Source organism: Solanum verrucosum, unplaced genomic scaffold (assembly GCF_900185275.1).
Source record: "Solanum verrucosum unplaced genomic scaffold, falcon-dt-bn FXZP01000222.1, whole genome shotgun sequence".
In the NCBI taxonomy this organism is placed as follows: Eukaryota; Viridiplantae; Streptophyta; class Magnoliopsida; order Solanales; family Solanaceae; genus Solanum; species Solanum verrucosum.
This window is the reverse complement of record NW_026020027.1, coordinates 998,412-1,014,907: the sequence shown is the minus strand read 5'-3', so window position 1 is coordinate 1,014,907 and position 16,496 is coordinate 998,412. Positions and strand designations below refer to the sequence as shown.

General features: G+C 35.9%; 2 protein-coding genes across 3 annotated transcripts; one reads left to right on the top strand and one right to left on the bottom strand.

Moving 5' to 3' along the window:
- The first annotated feature begins 1,043 nt into the window (after positions 1-1,043).
- Positions 1,044-5,405, top strand: LOC125821237 (farnesyl pyrophosphate synthase-like). Its single transcript, XM_049500655.1, has 12 exons — positions 1,044-1,169; positions 1,596-1,620; positions 1,728-1,843; positions 1,958-2,044; positions 2,121-2,237; positions 2,330-2,412; positions 2,504-2,555; positions 2,989-3,084; positions 4,069-4,113; positions 4,221-4,310; positions 4,508-4,579; positions 4,918-5,405. Exons 1-12 carry the CDS (start codon positions 1,059-1,061, stop codon positions 5,053-5,055), a joined length of 1,032 nt encoding a protein of 343 aa, XP_049356612.1. The 5' UTR covers positions 1,044-1,058; the 3' UTR covers positions 5,056-5,405.
- A 928-nt stretch (positions 5,406-6,333) lies between these two features.
- On the bottom strand, positions 6,334-15,355 carry LOC125821210 (uncharacterized). 2 transcript variants are annotated; one of them, XM_049500629.1, is made up of 11 exons: positions 15,199-15,355; positions 12,021-12,113; positions 11,388-11,512; positions 10,083-10,873; positions 9,659-9,925; positions 8,643-9,553; positions 8,197-8,273; positions 7,992-8,087; positions 7,827-7,900; positions 7,370-7,490; positions 6,334-6,582 (listed from the first exon to the last, which is right to left on the bottom strand). In XM_049500629.1, the coding sequence occupies exons 1-11, from the start codon at positions 15,281-15,283 to the stop codon at positions 6,499-6,501; spliced, it is 2,724 nt and encodes a 907-aa protein (XP_049356586.1). In that variant the 5' UTR covers positions 15,284-15,355; the 3' UTR covers positions 6,334-6,498. The 2 variants fall into 2 exon arrangements, with proteins under 2 accessions (XP_049356586.1, XP_049356587.1); XM_049500630.1 differs by having other exon boundaries at positions 11,732-12,113; positions 15,199-15,345.
- Positions 15,356-16,496: the final 1,141 nt, after the last annotated feature.

The window sequence follows — 16,496 nt, the reverse complement described above, 5'->3', positions numbered from 1 at the left end:
CAGTCAGTTAGCCTGTTCCAGGACATTTCTGATGTCACAGCATTTCCATAATAGACCTGCTGCGTGGAGTCATCCCAATAAGCCTGGAAAAGAGAGCATCATTAAGCAACTCAGGTATGGCAGAAAATGTGCCAAGTCTTTGAGATGCAGCATATTCCCTGATTTCTCCACTTACCAGGCTGATGGCTAATTGGAATTTAAGCAACAAACAGACAAACAACGAAGATCAGTTGACTGACAGCCAAACAAATAACATACACCATAGCATCTCTCCTTGAAAATAATGTGTCAATACATCCAATCACCAATGCAAATAGGTACGGACTAAGAGTTGATCCCTAGTGCAACCCCATCATAATCAAATTAGTAACGATATTCACTACTTATGCTGATGGAACATGACGTGTATCTAGTAAAATAGTCATAATGCACGTAATCCGATCCAAACACCACCGACATTTAAAAAAATAATGAAAAGTAGGTAAGCCCTACAAGAATTCACTGTATTATTTATTATATTTCCTGAAAATTAGTGGATTGGTGGCTAACTTTGAAATAATCTATTTTTTCCATAATGAACTACTATGGCAAGTGATACATAATTGACCTATTTGTTTGATTTTATTCAACAACAATACTAAGAGCCCGTTTGGATTGGCTTAAAAAATGTAGCTTTTATGTCAAAAATAAAAAGTCAAGCTTAAATGACTTTTAAGTCCAAAAAATAAAAAGTAGGGGAGGCCTACTTTTGGTTTTAACTTATTTTAAGTCATTTTAAAAACCTTGCCAAACACTTCCTAACTTATTTTAAGTTATTTTTATATTTGACAAATACTTTCAGAAGTCAAAAACTGACTTAAAAGTAGGTTTGACGAACTTTTAAGTTAATCCAAACACCCTCTAATTCATCAGCTGTTGCTGATGAATTAAAAGTGCCCTTTGCCACTTTTCAACCAAATACACCACTATTTGTTTCCTATATAAGGAAAAAAAGCATTGTATGCCAAAAACCTAAAATTCTCCTCTTTCCCTAAAACAAACGAAAACAACGTTGAAAAATGAGTGATCTCAGGTCAAAGTTCATGGGGGTTTATGAACAACTTAAAGGCGATATCTTAAAGGATTTGGATATCAATTTAACTAATGGCGCTTGTGATTGGGTAGCAAAGGTAATTTTTAATTTCTTCTGCTTTTCCCCATTTTGATTATTTAGCAGGTGTTTGAATGTCCGATTTGGGATATGATTTCAATACCTATAATTTTAAATTTTACAAAATAGGCTGATGCTTGCTGTGAAAAGATTGTTAGTGCCATGTGAAAAGATTGTGTTAAATAATTGCTTTGTATTTGAAAGTTTGACATGGAGTTATGCAATTTATCAATGCGGCATTGTAGAATATTTCGATATGCTGTTTATGAACTATGGTTTGCTCATTTGGCAAGACTTTGTATAATAATTGAATTTTTCTTTATAGTTTTCTCAACTTGTGTGGTTTTCTTGTTAATGAGAAAATCATACAACTTGAAAATCCAAATTACATGTCCAAATAGAACTTCAACTTCAAACTAATTTATACTTCCCGTGATTTTTTCAGATGTTGGACCACAATCTACTTGGAGGTTGGAATGAAGTTCTAGTTCTACTTATTCTAAAAGTTTCTTCTGCTTTCATAATTTTTCATAGCTAAAAGTTTTTTTTCCAAGTACTTTATACACTCTCTGTACAGGAAAGCTGAACCGCGGGCTCTCTGCTATTGATAGCTACAGTTTGTTGAAAGAAGGTAAACAACTAACCAGTGAGGAGATCATTCAAATATCCTCCCTTGGCTGGTGCATTGAATGGGTATGCAACATAAGCACTCTTCAAGCTACACCTGAGCCTTATTATAACCCCCAAGAATCATTGTTAGTTTTTAAATTCTTCTGAGTGTATGGTTTGTGGGAATGTATGCTACAGCTTCAAGGATACTTCCTTGTTCATGATGATATAATGGATGGCTCTTCTAAACGCCGAGGTCAACCATGCTGGTTCAGATTATCCGAGGTGTGTGCATGCTAAGAGACTACTGTTTTTCTCTTTGAACTGTTGGGAGTAACTATTGTTTTAATATTTCTTGCAGGTTGGCATGATTGCTGTTAATGATGGCATACTTCTTCGCAACCATATTGCTGTTATTCTTAAACAGCACTTTAGAGGAAAGCCTTATTATGTTGATCTTCTTGAATTGTTTAATGAGGTGAGTCTTTTTATGCGCAAGGAGGCCTCTGAATTAAACTTTTTATAATGCTGAACATTTTTACCTTTGGCTTTGCCAACATGTTTTTACAGGTGGAATACCAGACTGCCTCTGGACAAATGATAGATTTGATTACCACACAAGAGAAAGATTTATCGAAGTACTCATTGCCTATGTAAGGAGACTTCATCGATAATCTTGTAAAAAAATTCTGCTTTCAGTTTTACTTGAATTTTTTAACTAATTCATGATGTGATTTAATGCAGTCATAGGCGGATTGTCCAGTATAAAACTGCTTATTATTCATTTTATCTCCCAGTGAGTATGATATTCCTTCCTAATTGAGTTAACAGCTTGTTAGTCACTATTCATTATGAGATCTTCAAGTCTATTTCTTTTTCTGAAATTTGTGTTGTGTGGAAGAAATCTGTTGTTCTAAAACAATCTCAAATTTCTGAATCAACTTGAAGCAAATTAGCTATTTGCAACTTTTAGTTTACCAAGCTTCTTATTTTTAGATTTCCGCCTGAGCTAACCGTGCCCTTTTCCCATTTATTATTTTAATGTTTTTGTTGTTTTATTCTCTAGATTCTTAATTGTAACCATAACTTCAAAAAAATTGTGCGTGCTTAGTTTGGGTAGATCTTTGTGTTCCTCTTTATGAACTCTCTGTAGAGATTAATGGGGATTACCTCAAGATTGATGTGCATTTTATTAAGGTATATACAAATTACTTCTTCAATATTTTCAGGTGGCATGTGCACTTCTTATGGCCGGAGAGAATCTTGACAATCATGCTAATGCCAAGGACATACTCGTCAAAATGGGAATATATTTCCAAGTTCAGGTAAGAATTATGATTAACTCTGATGCATCTATTCATGTATTATCTTCTATACCATGAGATCTATCTGACAACATTTCCACATCTCACAAATCAATTCTTTGCATAACATATAATTTTTTAAGAGAAGCTTGGTTTTGATGAAATTAGTTTCATAAATATGGTTGGAATACATTTTTGAAACACACTTGCTTGTTTGGATTAGGTTTTGTATGTATATGAATCATGTTGATTTCCAGAAAGAAATGTTAGATTAGATCTGAACAGTGGTTAATTTCATGCTTCTTAACATTGGAACTGAGATCAGCTGTCGATTCGCGTAATCCGCTTTAGAGTGGGTTTCCAAAAAGGAAACACCGGCATATATTAATAGTTGAAAATGTGGGAGTTATTATAAACAAATATGAAGTACTAAAATGTCTATAGATCGAAGCATTTGCTTCTTTTGTGAACCAAGTAGCTGGTTTGGAAGACTAGTTCTGATTTTGGTTCTCTTATTGAAAATCTAGAAAACTTTGTTTTGGGACATACCTTAGTTAAGTTTTCTGAAAAAAGTTGGTTTTTGTTTCCGAAATACACAACGTTTGAAACCAAACTGGTCATTTATCTGTACATGACATACTCATTAACTTATGAAAGAAATATAGTAGAATATTCATTCTTATCGTTAACATTTGTTTTTAGAGTTAAAAGTTGTTTTTTTCAACACATGACATTTCCTGTACTTACAAAAGAGCTGCATATCACCCCCTAACATGTCTGAATGTTCTGAGACACCTTGTCGACACACTAAAGATTCATGTGCCATGAAAAAGTATTTGTTTTTTATGGATGTGGCTAACAATTATGTGTCTTACGCGTTACGTGATAGCCTATCTGATATGTCCAACTCATTTAGTTTGTTTCCCGAAATACCTAAGATCCCATCTGCAGACTGCAGATAATATACTTTACAAATTCTGACTGAAAGCTTTCGGTCCTTTGTAGGATGATTACCTGGACTGCTTTGCTGATCCACAGGTGTTGGGTAAGGTAGGTTTTATAAGAAAGCTGGTACTAAACAAAATCCTGAAAATTGATCATGTAGCTCTTTTAATTTGAAAATGTAGAGATTTTATAATGATCTGTCTTACTATCAGAATGGCACGGATATTAAAGATTTCAAGTGCTCTTGGTTGGTTGTGAAAGCCCTAGAACACTGCAACGAGGAGCAAAGGAAGTTATTGGATGTGAGCCTAAAAAACTTGTCATCCCTTGGTTACATTATCTGCAACTATATAGCTTGAACTTTTCAAAAGTATTGTTGGGTGTGTTTTGAATCCTACTAAAGCTATGAGCGCGACAATATTTTTGGAGGGCCTGAGCAACATAGCTATGCAAACAACTAGCATGAGCAAAATGCTAAATGTAAGAACTTTGTTTGCAGGAGAACTATGGAAAAGATGATGAAGCTTGTGTTGCTAAAATTAAGGCGCTCTATAAGGATCTCAAACTTGAGGTTTTCTTTTTTACCTTTCTTTACTAAGGCTACTTTCTCTCATTTCTCTTTGATAAGTAGTCATGAAGTTGTATTCTTTTCATTGTAAAATGTCATCTCAAATATGGTATTTGACAAGAGGTGGACTCAAGATTTAAACTTGATACCGTCAACCTTTTAAGTAACCCTATCCTACTTTTCAAATTATGAGTTTAGAATATAGTGTTTATTAAAAGTTAGGGGTTTCTCACATGTATATCCATGCTCCGTATGTAAAATACTGCATTCGGTTGAACCCCTGTACCTAATAAGCTATATACACCACTGACTTTGGCGTATTCCTTTTGTAAATTTTGTAGGATGTGTACCAGGAATATGAGAATAATACATATGAAGAGCTGAAAAACTCCATTGAAGATCAAGAAACCAAATTAAGCAAAGCAATGCAAGCAGTTCTCAAGTCATTCTTGGCAAAGATATATAAGAGGAAGAAGTAGGAGACAAAATTATTGAACTACAACATTTAATGTTTTAGAATTATTTGTGCTTCTGGTTTGTTTTTTTCACCGGTGTTCGGTATCTGCTTGGGGCCCGACTATTCCATATTTGTGTCCAGAGGCGGACTCAGGAATTGAAAGTGTCGGAGACACCTCTATCTTTAATAGATACATTCCATTTCTTTTCTTTATAGTACCTAGACATTTTCTTGGAGGCATGGCTTCATCAAGAAGAATGGTGTGGTTTTTCCTACTGGATTATTAGGAAAATATCATACAGTTTGAGGATTCAAAACTTGATTGATTGAGCTGTTTCAAGTGCATTTTAATGTAGTTTCTTTATACTGAAATCATGCTTTTGATATGGTTATAAATTATTATTATCCTGTATTTGGAGAAAGTTAGGGTCTTGTTATGTTTGTGTGTTCTGTGTTGAAAATATTGCATTCAGTTGAACTCGGATTTAACAAGCTAGACACGCCACGGTTTTTGGCTTATGCCTGACTATCTGAATTAGCACCAGAAAGTTCCACTTGGGTGATGACCCGCTCCCTACCATAGGTAACTCCATAGCGACACAACTTTAGTGATAATTATTTGTGCTTCTTCCAATAAATAAAACATGTCTGTATTTCATGGATTTTCTACTTTGTTCTATTGGCCTATTTCACATGTGTTTATTTTTCAAAATTGGCCTACACAATGTGTCTCTTGTTATTTAATGATCCCTCAGTTTCAATTTGTGAAACATCCATCCTTTTTTGTCAGTAAAATTTAGATATCCAGCTTTATATCTTAGTCTTAATGAGATACTTTATAATCACATAGGTATATTTATAATTTGTTTTAGACCACAAGTTTTTCAAAAATAAACACTTACTACCAATTAGCGTTAACCAACATGAAGACACCCTCAATTGTCTTGGTGAAGGCATTAATCTGATCACAAACTTACTGTAAAAGCAAGTAGAACCTCATATTTAATTGTATAGGAAATGGCTTAATGCCCTGCACTTCTACTTCAATAGTTACCATATATATATAGTGCGTGTGTGTGTGTTTGTGTAAATTGATTTGTTAAGAGAACAACCCAAGCTTGAATTTTCCTTTTGCATTGGTAAACTACCAAACTCAACTTAATAAGGAATTTGGTACTCTGAACACAGTAACTCACGCTTGACTCAAGATTAGCCCAGTAAAATTGACTTCAATAAACCGATAATCACCAAGGGGCAGACACACGATTTCAAAAATTGGGGAACGATAAAGCTCGTCCCTAACAAAACTTTAGAACTCATTAAGAAATCAAATCGAGTTCAAAAACAGCTACTACTGGATCACATCACTACAACCTTACATATATACAAGATAGTAACTGCTAATAATATTAGAACCAATGGTGCTACAATAAGTATGTAAAGTAGGAACTCCTATTGATCTTCGTCAGTTAGTTGGTCTATTCCAGGACGTTTCTGATGTCACAGCATTTCCATAATAGACCTGCTTCGTGGAATCATCCCAATAAGCCTGGAAAAAAGAGCACCATTAAGTAACACAGCAATGGCAGAAAATGTGCCAAGTCTATAGCATGCAGCATCATCCAAATTACAGAAACTTGTGGTCCCTACTCCTGTCAACTGATATCGTTAGTTTATAGCCTGTAGGACTGGATATTAAAAAGGAGAGTGGAAGTCACAGGGGCACACAATCATCAGCATACAAAGCTTAATGGACAGATTAGTAAAGCACAAGTAGAATATCGAGACCAATAACCTCTAATCTGGATTGTGTTCAGATGGTGTAACTAAGATACTAACAAGCAAAAGCAAAATCAAAATGTTAGTGTTCCACCAAACTGTGGCATATCCAGGGAATGGAGAATTGTTGAATGCTTCAGCAATCTACTCTGATTTCTGCACTTACCAAGCTGATGGCTAATTGGAATTTAAGCAACAAACAGAAAAACAAGGAAAATTGATAGACAGACATCCAAACAAAATTTAAGCTGCAAGCACAAGTTAAATTTTCTATTAGTTTTGAGTTTCCAACTTAAAAGGTTGTTTTTGATATCATAAGGAGGTGATTCACAAGTAAAAACCCTCAACAAAGTCCACTGACGTTTTCTTTCATAATTCAATTTTGCTTTCTGACAAACTCATAATCTGAAATTAGGATGATATTCATTTTAATAGCTCACAATCAGTCTCACCTTCTCAGGAGAGCAAGATAATTTGGCTTTTGGATCGTGTATCATACACAAACAAAATTTCATTTTCCATGCAAGGAATAGAAAACACCTGTGCCAGAAGGATACCTGCCATCCAGATGGAAGACCTCTTGAAATGACATCCAGATCAGGTTGCTCATTTTCTTCAGATGGTTGCTTTTCAGCCTCCCTCATCTTTTCTACTCTTTTTCGTTTCACACGCTCTCGCCTGCATATCATAAATATAGTCAAGACAAATGTGAGGAACTATAATTTACTATGTGAAATGAATACGACACTGCTTGCACAATTGCATGAGTTAGCCTCGGTTCTTTAAGCGTGCATCCATATGATTCAAGCAATATATACATGCTGAAATAATTCAACAGCAAGGGAAAGAGTTTTTTGTTTCAAAAAAAAAAAAAGAATATCCCAACTTCCCTAAGATCAGTAACACAAGGGAGAGGAGGAGGATCTAAGACAAGTCCACTATTTCAAGGACAATTCCTAATAGATATAACATATAGATATTTTATCAGTGAAACAAAATGATCAGAAGTGGTACCAATCGCCGCCAAGTGGCTGGAAATTAGCATTATCTTTGGCCTCCCCACTTGCAATTTGCTGAGCACGCCATTCCTACAATCAAAACAAAGTTCAGCATCCAATTAAAAAAAAGGCTAGTTATACCAGAGGCTGTCTAATCAAACTGCATATAGCATTAGCAGACCTCTATTTCTCGTTGTCGTTTCTTCTCCAGCTTCTCAAGAGCACTTTCACGTTCTTCTTCCTCCTCCGCATGCAGCTCCTCTTTGGCAGCTTTCCACTAATGAAATGAATAAGCATTATGAGAATCATTTAAGAGAAACTATCGCAAAATGTTGTAACCACTCTTCAAGGACCTGGGAAGGGAAGCACCAAGTGAAGGCAGTTACCTTGTCAACCAAGCTCGACACTTTCTTATTAGACCTTAATGTGGACACCACACCCACAGTCCGCTTTTTACGCAAAACTGAAGAGAAAAAGAATGCAAAATCAGAATGGACAGCTTCATATCCATTGGAAAAGCTCCTTTAGTAAGCATGACGAAGAGTTTCACATGTTGATGCAGCAGAAAATCCCTCTTTTTTTTTATGACAAGGGAAACCCACAGCCGCTACCCTTTGGGTGCGCACAAGGTAAAACCCCCGCTCCTATGCAATAGCTCGCAAACCACATAGGAGAGGTAACCCGCACTAGGCAAGCCTTGTGTGACGAGCTCAACCCAGAAGGCAAACCCCTTGCTTTCGCTGGCAAGGGGTTTTGATATTAATGACATACTAAAAATGCAAGAATTGCAACTCACAAACAAGTACAAGCAAATTTAGATTGCCCAACTTACCTTTTGATGGAACTTTTGAGGGAGCAGTTGAAGCAGTAGCAACAGTGCCAGTGGCAACAGATGTTGAAGACACACCAACACCCTCCATTGTTGATGCGGTTTCTGTAGCTAAAGAGGATTGTGTGGCAGGAACATCAAAAGATGTCGTTTCATTCACCAAATTAGCAGCTACATCAGCCTCAGATTTTGCTGATAAATCAGATTGTGACCCCTTGTTGACATCTAAGGATGGAATTGCATCAGGGGCAACATTTTCATGAACTGGTATAGCTGGAAGACCAGAAGACTCTGTACCACTGACAACAGAGACAGGCTGCAGTGCTCCATCCTGATGGCCATAGTATGCACTGGGGTCGACATGGTTGATCGCCACAGGAGCCACACTATATGTAGTTGGGATTTGATAATATAAAGGGTGATGAGTAACAGCTATCTGACCATCAGAAGTTGCATATAAACTACTAGCAACTTCAGGATTAGTTTGCCCATAGTAATCAAATGTTGAACCCGGATAAGCTAAGTTGTAAGGAAAAGATTGAACTGATTCCATATTAGAAGGAACAGCATGTGTGTGATCTAGAGGTTCATCAGGTGGTGGTGGCGGAAAAGGTTCATTATCAGGAGGTGGAGGAGGAATCCAGTCTTCATCAGGTGGAGGAGGAACGGTAAGTGTTTGTTCCAGGATTGAGGACTCCAATTTTGTCTGTTGCACTGACAGACTTGGTCCATCCAGTGGGGCATGATTTGGGGCATGCAGTGCATCACACACAGTTAAGCTTCTTGAAGGTTCTGTATCTTCAACTTCCATATCCACATCCATGTCTACTTCCTCAGCCGGATGAAGCACTGTTTGAGGAGTTAAATCTTCATGTACAGGGACCCCAGTGGCTCCACTTTCCTCACTTGCATCACTGAAAGAATGAGCAAGTTGGTCAGACAAGAAGAAGCAACATTATAAGAAGAGAAAACTTATCATGCTCTTTACTATTAATATAACCAAGTTAAATACAGCATACCCAGTGGCAGGACAGCTTGACCTCTCTCCATTATCACTGCCTCTGTGGGATTCATGACCAGCCTCAACATCATTCTGTTGTACTGATAAGAATAGCCCACAAAGTTGATTTATTTCTGAATCTAACAGTTTTATCTTCCTCTCGGAGTGCACCCAGAAGGGAAGTAATGAAAGCCCATTACAGGCTAAGGACCTTATATCAGCTAGCCTAATCTCAAGTTCCAATGCATATTTTGAAATTCGATCATACTGTACGTAAAATTCAGACCTGTTGAACAGGAAATAAATCAGTAAAATCAAACAAAGGAAAAGGAGAGAGGTGAAAAGATCCTCCTGGAAACTTTTCAGACGTGCAACAAGAAAAACAAAAAGAGTGTTGGGAATAAAGATCCCTGGAGAAGTACAAAAAAACCTCAGTAGCATACCCTTTCATGGTCTCCAGTTGCTCTAGCAAACGTTCACAATGTTTTACCAGGTCAGAGGAAAAGTCTGCCTCAGTTTCATCTTCTGGAACATAATCTGCATCCCTGCATTTTGTAAAATCTTCACCTGACCCGTTCAAATGACCTTCAGGAGCATGATCTGATTGCCCTGAAGAAAGAGATCCACCAGGAGAAGATATTTCATTGCACTGTGAATCAATTTGTTCAGAGCCATTTATTGTGCCACTCTGGTCCTCATCATTGCCTCCTTTTTTATCATGTAAGTCGTCATCCATTGCCTTCCTGTATTCATTGATGTCGCTATAGCTGACGCCAGTCTGTCTAGTGTCCATATCATTTTTTGCAGAGGATTCTAAGTTCTCCAAGGTGGTGCTGCCCATGCATTCAGTTTCAGCAGTAACTTTCTCTTCTAACCTCGGTTCAGCTGCATGACCCAATATCTGAGGCACTTCCCATGAAGTCTCGCCTGTTACTGTGTTCCAATAATAGTACTGGTTACTCTCTTCGTGCAACACCATCTTCCACCCTGCACTTGCATCCCCTAGAGCCTGTGCATCCGAAGTTGTAGGAGCAGCAATCTGATCCAACACACTCAACTGTGCATGTAAATCAACTGAGACAGAAGCATTGTTTTCTTTAGAACTACCTTCTGCAGGTCTATCTGAGAGACTTGGTAGATCAGAGCCATTGTCAATAGCTTTCTCTTCAACTTCCATAACAGTAGAACCAATTTCCCCATTAACATCAGTTTCCTCGTCGCCAGAGTGCTTTCCCTAAGCAAAACGGACACAAAAACAAAACTATTAGATCAACTGCATGAAAGTAACTTCCCCATCCATCTAGGATAGAGAAGCTGAGTAGAAAATGTACAAGTGGAGGCAATGTCAGGCTAACAAAGAATAGTAACCTAGTCCGTAATCCAAAAGAATATAATCATTAGCATAACAAAACAACAAACTTTCAAAGAAAACATCTCAAAAAAAAGCATAATTTATGTTCCAATAGTATCAGTAGTTGGAACTTTGGAAGGGAAGGCAATCACAAATGTATTAGAAGTGGTAGTTGCAGAACCAGTTGAAGCATAGGGTAAATAAGTGGGAGTCAAACTGAGAAAGTTCGTAAACAAATACAACACAGAACATTTCTTCTAATTTAAGGTTATAATTCACCTTCATATCACTGTCGAATCAGAATGCAAGCAAAAGAATCCACTTTGCCAAAACAATTGGCTCATCAACCTACAAATTATGTGGCCCATGGCAAGTGAAAAAATTACCTACAGCTCACCTTGTCTTCATGATCAAGAGAAGAATCCTCTGAAGCAGCACGTTTAAGTCCTTCAACCGACTCCTCATCCACTTCATCGTCACTATATTGCCCAAGCAGCATAAGAGGATTCTCCGGTTCTTGACCTGAGGGCCCAATAGGAAATGTCAGAGAAGTTCGAGCCAAGTGATAAGAACACCCAATAAATATTATAATAAAGCCAGTATACAATTTAGGGCAACAAATATAACAACATTAGATAAAGAAGACTGCTGAATTTAGGATAATTGTAGTTCATGGCCACCTGTAGCACATCATCAACTGTCAGAAAGTCATAAAGCAAATAAAGACAGAAACATACGAACCGAGGAGAGGAAATACTCTTCTTGTAATCGGTACGCCTTTGATGCCGCCAAAAAAGGCATGATAGGTAAGACGTTATTCAATAATTGACTGTGGCTGTGGCAGGGGCTGACGGTAACTGATGACCAATTGAAAGTTCCCATTACCACAGCAGGCTACATTCTGAAAACATAAACTTTTGTGGTACAAACAAGATGTCTTGTACAAAGTAAATCAATAATTTCCACCGACATTATCGGTCACATCATGTCTTCTCTACAAGTCCTTTGGAAGAAAACTGACGGAACCCACCTGAAGACGATGGTGAATTAGGTAGCTCGGCATGAATCTTGGAGTCTTCTTCCCCTCCAACCTCATCTTGGACAGAGGAGCCACCTAAATCTCCTACAAAGTAAACCAAAAAAAAAAAAAAATGTCAACATACATAGATAGAAAAAAAATCTTATAAAGAAGCACAAAGTGATTCAGTAGTACAGTAGATGCACATAATTTTCCTTCAAAAGGTTATCCATATCATGTAAGAAGCACAACGAGCAAAAAAAGGAAGTACATCCTCATGAAAGCCCTGCAGACATGCAACTTAACACATGAGACAATTATCATATGGGATAAGCTCAAGTGGATACAAGTATACACACAGGATTACTTTTTCCTTTTTTTATTTTATTTTGTGAATTTATGGGATTTAACCTCGGTACTCTCTTAGTGTTGGATTTATTAAATATCTTAATACCTTACCATTTTAAAAAAATTCCCATAATGATCTTCGACATGTAATCAAGTCTATACCAGCTAGGTTCAAATACAAGTAACTAACTAACAGAGAGACAACTGCAATAGCGACTAGAAAAGGCAGAGACTCTCAAGTCTCAATCACAGTCAAAGAAGGCTTAAAAAGTTGCTGGTCAAGCTCATGCAATGCCAACGTCAATGAAAAACTTATACCAGTTTTTAAAAAGGGCTCAGAAGGTGAAAATAAGGAGAAAAAAATATTTCATGATTGTGTTTTATTCAACATTCACAAAATTCATCCATCAACATCTCTGGAAAGGAAAAATGACAGAAAAAGTTTTGCCAGATCAGGAAAACAAAACAAGCAGTACAATCAGAAAAAGCTAAAAACTTAAAGCTCATTAGCTAACATCATTCTCTTTATTAGAGAAAATAAAATCAATCAACTATGCATCTCTCTAAATGCATGAGGTAAATTGTATGAATTATACAAAACTCATGTTCCCTTCAAAATCCTTATTAGTTAATAATCGATTGGATATACTTACTCTGATGGTAAATTAGATATTCAAATAAATAATATTAAAGCAAATGACTATGCATTCATCGAAATTACTCTAAATTTTTTTGCTGGATATTAATCCACGTAACTATTCTTCATTTGGATTCAAAACCGACTAAGCCCACCAAGTTTATCATCATCGTCATACTCTAAATGGGAAGCTCCTAAATCCAAAGTTGAAAAACAAAAATGTCCATCAAAAATTGATGAACCATTAATTCTACAATAATTTTGTACAAAAATGTAAATATACATTATAATGAATTTATTAAGTTACTGAACATCTTTTTATGTATACAGTGGATATGAACATCGAAATTAAAGTCGGAGCATTGCTTCTTGCCATCTTGAAAGATGTATTAATTACTTTATCAAGTTACTGAACATCTTTTCATATAAACAATGTATATGAACATGAAAAGTCCAAAAAAATATAGAATTATGCGACGACATTAATTCTTGTAATCTTAAAGGATACATAAATTATTTATTTATTGTTATTATTGAGGATAAGTCATAAAAAGTTGTTTTAAGCTATATACAATGAAAAAACAAAGGGCTGACAACAACTTAGAATCTCTTTTTTTTGTCCATTCTTAAAATTGCCTTCAATAACGTCTCCTCTCATTAGGGGTGCTTATGGGTCAGGTCGGTCAAATGTCATATATTATCACTTTGTAAACATTCTAAATCGATCAATAATGAATTGTCATCATCGAAGTGTGAGGCAATGAGAATTCAAAAGGCCCTATTCATATATTATTATATGTGCTTAGTACTTTCTACAAAGTTTAGAGTTCTAACATTATCATCAAGGCTAAGGCCACATGCATCTACTTTGTTGTCAATCCATCTGGATTATAAAATTTAGAGGTATTAACGTAATTTTAGTTAATGGATATACATCCTTTTTTGTTACCGTGATCAAACTTTAATCTCATTTAATATTTAATGTATTAATTACTTTTATTATTAGCTTATTTGCATTTTGGATATTATGGGATTAAAAACTTGAAGTTTCAGCTATAGTAAATACCTGTAAATTGTGAGGGTTTGACTGAGTAAAGAGGAATATTTAATTATAGAGTACAGGCGGGATTTTATGGTAATCTTATTACTATTTATTCTAATTTGAATATGTTCCAAAATTCGAACAACCTATCCTACTTTTGGATGCTTGGGGATAAGATAAATATACATTTATTGTGCTTTGTTTGTACGTTCTGCGAAAATGTATATATTTCTTCTACGTGTCTTGCTAATTTCTTTTAAGGCATTTACATGCATTTATTAATTTTAAAGCATGAAAACATTGAAATATTACCCTTCGGGGTGGCTAGTGGTTTGGGCTTGGGACTTCCATATTGGAGGTCTCAAGTTCAAAACCCCTTGCCAGCAAAAGCAAGGGGTTTGCCTTCTGGGTCGAGCTCGTCGCACTGGGCTTGCCTAGTGCGGGTTACCTCTTCTATGTGGTTTGCGAGCTATTGCATAGGAGCGGAGGTTTTACCCTGTGCGCACCTAAAGGGTAGCGGCTGCGGGTATCCCTTGTCATAAAAAAAAAAAAAAAGACATTGACATATTCATACCATTAGAGGCTATATTATCTTAATTAGCATCAAATATTTCTTGCTTGATGGAAAATGCACCATCCCGCTATTATGAATTTAATCTAATGATTGTAAATGGTAAAATTAGTATTGCTAATTTCACCCCTTCAGAACACTCGGATTTACCGAAAACAACCTCTTTACCTCCCAAGAGGGAGCAAGGTATTAATTCCAACTTTTAAATATATAGAAGTTATATATAATGACAAGGGACAAAAGTGCAAGCCATGTTCCCAAAGACTAGTTTTTTCAGTAAGTGCATAGCTCAAAAAGTTGATTACCAAAATAAACTTGGTGAGCCACCGCTACATCAATCACACATCAGTCTAAATGGATAAGCTAAACTATATGAACTACACAAAACCTTCTCTATTATACATCCATCAAAACCACTCTTATTTTACTCTAGTATCAATCTACATAACATTCTTCACCCGGATTCGAAACCTACTATACTTCGCATAGCTCACCATGTTTATTAGCTAAAAAATAACCAATTCAGAACGAATATTCAGTAATTTGCATCTGAAACAATATGTACATGAAAAGAGAGAGAAAAGTGAATTACCAGAGGGTTCCGCGAAGAGATCGAGCTTAACTCTCCGACCGGCGGCACCTTTTGCTGCAAGTTTACGCTCTTTTCTCCTCCCCATTGATTGATATTCACAATTTTAAGATTCGATTATTCAGAATTTTCACTTTTCAAATCCGAAAAAAAACCCTATATGCGCTCAATATATATTCTCAATAGACGAAGAAGAGAATGTATATGGGTATTTTTAACTGGATTTGAATAGGCCCATTAGTGATTATGGGCCAAAAGCCCAAATTTCCTAGTGGGCTGGACTGTGGACCTAGTGGATTAGAGCAACAAAAATATAAGCCCATAAAGTTTGGGGGGTTAGGGGTTTTGGGGGGGGGGGGGGGGGGGGGGGTTAAGTGCACCAATAGTCGATCTTTTATACTTCTATTTAAACTATAGTCGAAATTCATAGTTATTTTGTAATTGTGATTTGATAATATGTCAACTTGAATACGATTAGTAGATAAAACGATTTCTTCCTTCTTTTGAATTCCAAATAATTCGATTAGAGGTTAGTACATTGAGATTTAAGATAATTCTTTATTTTGCTCTTCATTACTAATTTTATAGCTTTCGTGGTAGTTTCAACAAGCAGTTCAAGTCTGGACAACGATATCATATCATCATCAGAGATGAGTGGGTGGTTGAGTGTTATCATAAGCTGATTTCGGCTTTGTTGTTAGAGAAATCTGTAGTATTTGTCTGTTCGTGTTTTCGGAGTTTGCTAAGCTAATCAATTTTAAATTAACTTAAACTTACAAATTTAAATTTTCAAAGAACTTTCAACGTGTGAGTTTGAAGTATTGTTGGTTAAAGTTAATCTTAGACAAATATAAAGTTATATTACTAATGTTAAGCGTGTATCCTTTGGTCATTATAAGGAGATCTCAAAGAAAAATTAAAAAAATGAAATTCTCTTTTTATGAAGCCTTTATGATGCCTCGTAGAATTTCAAAAAAGTAATGAAAATAGTATAGTTGGTAAATAAATTTTCAAAATCACATCGTAATACACTTTGTAATTGTGTGCACGTTGGAGTGTCAATTTGTATGTGTATAATTTTTGTTTATTCATAGTAATAAGCTTATTTAATTTCAATCTCAAAATTATTTATTGCTTATACTATACACCAGGATGAGTGAAGGAAACGAAGGCATTATTATAAGAATAAAAGTTTTAAAAAATAAACTCATATGATAAATTACAATTTATAGATAAATTTCAGCTAACGTCACTATATAATTAAAGCAATAGTATTGAAAGTATACGATAGCTTAAGTGAT